The sequence below is a fragment of the Chrysochloris asiatica genome, unplaced genomic scaffold (genome assembly GCF_000296735.1).
Source record: "Chrysochloris asiatica unplaced genomic scaffold, ChrAsi1.0 scaffold00115, whole genome shotgun sequence".
In the NCBI taxonomy this organism is placed as follows: domain Eukaryota; kingdom Metazoa; phylum Chordata; class Mammalia; order Afrosoricida; family Chrysochloridae; genus Chrysochloris; species Chrysochloris asiatica.
In genome coordinates this window covers 5,991,319-5,997,735 of record NW_006408633.1, presented here as the reverse complement: position 1 = coordinate 5,997,735, position 6,417 = coordinate 5,991,319, and the positions used below count along the sequence as shown (strand labels likewise).

The 6,417-nt window shown below is 36.1% G+C and overlaps 1 protein-coding gene across 1 annotated transcript in view; it reads right to left on the bottom strand.

Annotated features, from left to right (window-relative positions):
• Positions 1-32: 32 nt before the first annotated feature.
• Positions 33-6,417, bottom strand: part of PDCL2 (phosducin-like 2) — a 99,108-nt gene continuing 92,723 nt past the window's right edge. The window contains exons 9-10 of the mRNA XM_006868075.1: positions 4,765-4,973; positions 33-211 (exon numbers count right to left, since the gene is read on the bottom strand). Of these exons, the coding sequence (XP_006868137.1) occupies positions 54-211; positions 4,765-4,973 (367 nt within the window). The 3' untranslated portion in view covers positions 33-53. The remainder of the gene's footprint in view (positions 212-4,764; positions 4,974-6,417) is intronic.

Genomic DNA, 6,417 nt, shown 5'->3' with positions numbered 1-6,417 from the left:
TTGTATCAGATTACTCAGTATACAAGTATTTTAAAGGCATTTATTAGATATTTCTATTTGGTGTCATCATTATCACTGTTAGAACTGTTACTGTCATCATAATTACAAGAGTTTCTAATTGAGGATACCATCATGTCTACGATGCCTTTTTTGGGGTTTTCTTCCAAATCAGTGTGTATTGCTCCAACTTCTGCTAGCTTCCATTCAAGTTCTGTAATAAATAACCAATCATTAAATCAAATATAAATACTAGAAGAATAACAAAAAAGAATTTCTCGCCTATATGAAACTGAAGCTGACTTATAAAATTCATGTGGAAATGATGACATAATTAGATCTGGATGACAATGAAAGTACATAACAAAAACACATCATTGTGTTGTGCGTAAGGTTGGTACCAGCTTGATGGTATCTAACAGCAACAACAACACTTTTTTATGTAAAGGGGAAAGGTATGGTCAAAATTATTTGTAAATAACTGAATTTAAATGATTTGAAAGTTCAAGTAAAGAATCTAGGAAACGAATAAAATAAAACCAAGGAAGACAGAAAAGGGATATAATGAAAGAAGACTTTAGCAAGCTAGAAAAGCAAAAACAATAAGGATGACCAAAGGAAATCAAAGAAAAGGCTAATAGACACATACCAGGCAGAACTAATTAAACAATATGGAAAGATAATGATCAATACTAAATCCTTCATGGGCTCCTCATAAAATTACATGTTTTATTGATCAAAGGAATTTATCAAAAAAGTAAAAAGACAACTTACAGATTGGAAGAACATTTTTGAGAACCATATATTCAATAAGGATCTAATATCTAAAATATCTGCAAAACCTCTACAACTAAATAAAAAAAAAGACAAAAGTCCTAGTTAAAAAAAAAATGTGACAAAGGCTTAGAGCAGACATTTTACCAAAGAAGATATCCATCTGACTAACAAACAGGAGATACATATCAAAACCACAATGAGATATATATCTCACATCATATCATACAAAAAAATAAATCCCAATATTTTTCAAGAGTCCTGGTGTGGCGCTGTGGGATAATGCGTCAGACTGCAAAGCCATTTGAACTGCAAGGTGGGCAGTTCAAGCTCACCAGCTGCTCCTAGGAAACCCTATACAGGGTCACTATGGGTTGGAACCGACTCGACAGCACTTCACAACAACAACAAGGTGAAAAACAAAACTTTAAACCTATTAGAAGAAGTACAGGAAATCTTTTACACCTCAGGAACAGAGAAGAGTTTTTAAAAGCAAGCACAAAAAGTACAAAATAAATGAAAAGAGTAGTAAATTTAATTATGCCAATTGTATAACTTTGACAACAAATATGAAATGGTGAGTCATAGTTGGTGAGAGTATGTTAACAATACATATAAGCATTCTTGAAATACACACACTGTCTTAGTTCTCAAGTTCTGCTACAACAGAAATACAAGTGGATGGCCTTAACAAACAGAAATGAATTCTCCCACAGTTTAGGAGGCTGGAAGTCCAAATTTAGGGTTGTAGCTCTAGAGAAGAGTCTCTGTCAGCTCTGAGGAAGTCCTTGCCACCAATCTCCCCCTGGGTCTAGCAGTTTCTCAGTACTGCTAGACTATTTCCAGCTCTTCTTTCTTGGTGGTAGTAGGTCCCCTTTGACTACTGCTTCAGTTTAATTGCCTTTATTTTTCTAAGGAGATCTGCTGAAGATACAACTTAATCCTATAGATTGCACCTGGCCTCATTAATCTAACTGCCTTTAATTAACACTACAGAGGTGAGGGTTTACAACACAAAGGATAATTGCCTCAGATCACAAAATGGAGGAGAATTTCATAATACTGAGAATCATGGCCAAATCAACACATAGTTGGGGGGATCACAGTTTAATCCATAACATACATGGTGGTGGTGCTGGGTGTGTGCTGTGGACTCAGTTCTGACTCATAGTTACCCTGCATTGGGTTTCCAAGGCTGTAAATCTTTGTGGAAGCAGAAAGCCTCATCTTTCTCCTACAGAGCCACAGGTAGATTGGAACTGCTGACCTTTCAGTTAGAAGTTCAGCTCATAATCCACTACATTACCTGAGCTCCTTATAACATACATATGCTCCTATAAATCAATAAAACAACACAATGGGCAAAGCATATGAACAATTAGAAAAGGAACTAAGAATAACCAGTACATATGAAAAAAAAACGCTTAACTCTACTAGTAATCAGGGACGTGCAAATTTAAACAACAAAGTACCATTATCATATCCAGAATTGGGAAAAAAACAACAGTGTAATAATACCACAATTTGGTGCAGATGTGCATAATGGAACTCTCTGACAAATGGCTGATGGGAAGGATAAATTTATGCTATGTAGGGCAATTTGACAATATCTAGTAAAATTTAAAGTGCATATGCTGTATGATCCCACAATTCCCTAGACATTCTGGAGAAATTTTCACAAGTAGACACAATGATAGTTAAAGTCAAATTTTTTATAATATGAAAACTGGAAACATATTTCTATCAGTGCTGGCAGTGGTGGTTGTGTGCTACTGAGTCAGCCTGTATAGGGTTTCTGAGGCTGTAAATCTTTACGGAAGCAGAAAGCCTCATCTGTCTCCCATGGACTGACTGGTAGATTCAAACTACCGACCTTGCAGTTAGAAGCCCAACTTGTAATTCCCTATGATATCAGGGCTCCTTATTCCTATTAGTAGGGGAATGGCAAATAAATTGTGGTAGATCTGATGAGACAATACTAGATAGAATTTAGAATTACTGAATCAGATTTGTATGAAAGAAACAAGAGATTCCAAAAACAATGTTGTTGAATTAAAAACAAAAAATTTCAGAATGATACTCTAATAGAATCCATTTATAGAATAGTTTCAAATTTATAATACAAATATTGTTATGTTGTTAGGTGCCATTGAGTTAGATCAAATTCATAGTAATTCTGTACAGGGTTTCCAGAGCTATAAATCTTTATGGGAGCAGAAAACCTCATCTTTCTCCCACAGAGCAATTGGTGGGTTTGAACTGCCAATCTTGTAGGTTAGCAATCCAACGCTTATCCTACAGGCATATGCCTAAGTCAGTTTGAACTGTAAGGTCAGCAGTTTAAGTTCACTAGCTGCTCCTAGGAAATCCTCTACAGGGTCAGAACTGACTCAGAAACAGCTGACAACAATAACATCAGCAATCATTTCTGTACTGTTTATTTAGAAAACAGCAAACCAAAGGCTAGAGCAAATGTATTCAGTTTTGATTACATTTGCTATTTTTGGATAATGATTACATGAATACTTACTATGTCATTCTTTATACTTTTTATGCATAAAATTTTAACTAAAAGGCTGCACCCCTAGTTGGAAAAATAAAGTGTTGAAACAAGGATGACATTAGAAACTAAATGGGCAAGAAGATGGCATTCCAGAACAATTGAGGTATTCAAGGTCTCAGGAAGGTCAAAGACTGTTTTTGTAAGAATGACAATGTGAAAGAGTAGCTGTTGAGAACATCATTCTCCACTATACATCAATAAAATAAATGAGTGATGAATTTAGGATGCTACTAGGTCAGGAGTAGAGGAACCCTGGTGGTACCATGTTTAAAGGCCTTGGCTGCTAATTGAAATGCTGCAGGTTCATACCAACAGTCACTTGGCAGGAAAAGAAGATGTGACAGTCTGTTTTCATAAGGATTGTTGTTGCTGTTAAGTGCCGTCAAGTTGATTCCAACCCATAGAGATTCCTAGGAAGGTTTTGGGGTTTGAATAGCCAATCTTGCAGTTCAAACTGACCTTACACTTCAGCACATTATCCTTCATAATGATTACAGCCTTCGAAACCCTATGAGGAAATTCTACTCTTGTTTTATAGGCTTGCTATGAGTGGGAATCTACTCAAACACAGTGAATTTGGTTTTGGTTTGGTTTACTGGTTAGGAATCATTGAAGATGATAAAAATTATAAATAAAGTCCTGTTCTGTATGCTATGAAAAAGAAAATAGTACAAGGCATGGTCTTTACACTTGTTAGGGAGATGCTGCTACTCAAAGGGAATTAATTTAGCAGTCGAACTGTATAGAACGTAATTAAGCAAAAAGTAAATTCTATAGAGAATATATGTTACTGAAAGCCAATAAAGAGGAATGCAGAATATAAATTGATCCAGAATTACATAATGGAATACACAGGAAATGAGGCAAACCGGAGAAAATAAAAGTTGCTTGGTGGTGTTGGTGGTTGTATGCCATAGAGTTGGTTCCGATACATAGCGACCCTGTATAGGGTTTCCGAAGCTGTAAATATTCACAGAAGCAGAAAGCCTCATCTTTCTCTCACAGAATGGCTGGTAATTTAGAACTGCTGATTGTGAGATTAGCAGCCTGACTCATAACCACTATGATATCAGAATTCCTTAGAGTTTCTTGGACAGGGAGAATAAACAAGAGTGTTGTAGGTACAGAGGAAGAGTATGATGTCTGGAGGTAGAGTTGGCAGAACAGAAAGTACTGAGAAATATAGTTGGATAGGTTAGCTCAGATTCTGAAGCAGAGGATAATTTTTTTCTTATTTGAGATGGGGAACCATTGGTGTTTTACACAAAAAGCAAATTAATTGTAGGAAAATTAATCTGGGAGTGTACAAGAAAAGACAAAGTGTAAGAAGACAGCCTCATATTCCAAGAAAATAAACTTTCATGATATATGTTAATTTACTGTTTTCATATGTTATTTTTATGAACAATTAAAAAAAATTATATCATTACCTTCTAGTTTGAGATTTATCCCTCCACATTCTATAGTTCCAATGAATTTGCCTTCTATCTGACCATTTTTATAAACAAAAATGGTTGGTAAACAATTGTCATGGTAATGTTGAATACAGCTATTCACAATGGCTTTAACAAATTTAGTTTCTGGAAACTTTCTTGCTAGGAGACTAAGATGCTGGTTAACCAACAAACACATTGGGATACTAAAAAGAGAAAAAGTAGATATGATCATTTTAAAAAACAGACCATCTCAGTCTAATGAGATAACTGAAAAATCTTGATGACAAAAATATATCTTTAGATATATATAAAGATATATCAAAAATATATCTTTAACACAAGAGTATATCATTATATCCTCTATTTTTACCTTACCAGTGAGTGGCTCCTTGGAACCCTTATACAGGGTGGCTATGTATTGTAACCAACTCCAGGGCACTTAACAACAACAACAATGCTGAACAATAGAGTCCTTTGATTTGTAAAATACCATAATAGATTGAGAATGAAATTTGTTACCATAGGAATTTAATGCCCAACACTAAATTCAAGTTAGTTCCCAGTTTGTATGACACTTAGAAACAAAATCATGGAAGCAGCAGTCAAGAAATAAAATGATTCATTGCATTAGGCAAATCTGCTGCACAAGACCTCTTTAAAGTGTAGAAGAGGAAAGAAGTCAGTTTGAGGACTAAAGTTCACCTGATCCAAGCCATGATAATTTTTTTTCAATTGCCTCATATGTATTGAAAGTTGGACAATTAATAATGAAGACTGTATAAGAATTTATGCATTTGAACTATGGTGTTGAGGAAAAATATTAAAAGTACCTCTCAGGAAAACAAATCAATCTGTGTTGGAAGAAGTGTGCCTTCCTTAGAAGTCAGAATGGCCAGACTTCATCTCTCATACTTTGGACATGTTATCAGGAGGAACCAATCCCTGGAGAAGAGCATTATGCTTGGTAAAGTGGAAGGTCAACAAAAAGAGGGAGACCCCAAAAGAGATGTATTGGTCCAGTGGCAGCAGCAATGGGCTCAAGTTAACAATAGTTGTGAGGATGGCACAAGACTGGGCAATGTTTTGTTCTATTGGGCATAGCTCACTATGAGTCGAAATCAACTGTATGACACCTAACAACAAACAATCTAGAAAGGACCTCTGATGGTTAAGCAGTAGAATACTAATGTAAATCTTGACAGTTTGAGTCCACTTAGCTGCTCTGCAGGAAAAAGACATGGCAATCTTCTCCCATAAAGACTATTATGTGCATTTGAGTTGGTTCCAAATCACTGCAACCCAGTGTACAACAGAATGAAATGCTGTTTAATCCTAATCCAGGCTCACAGCTGTTGCTAAATTTGAACCCATTGTTGAAGCAACTGTGTCAATCCATCTTGTTGAGAGTCTCCCTCCTTTTAGAAGATGTCCTCTTTAGGGATTGATCCCTACTGATAACATGTACAAAGTTGTTGTCAGGTGCCATCAAGTCGGAACCGACTCATAGCGACTCCATGTACAGCAGAATGAAACAATGTCCGATCCTGGGCCAACCGCTGCCACACTTGATGCCATCAATGATGCCACCTGGCTGATCCATCTTGTTGGGGGTCTTCCTCTTTTTCTCTGACCCTCCACCTTACCCAG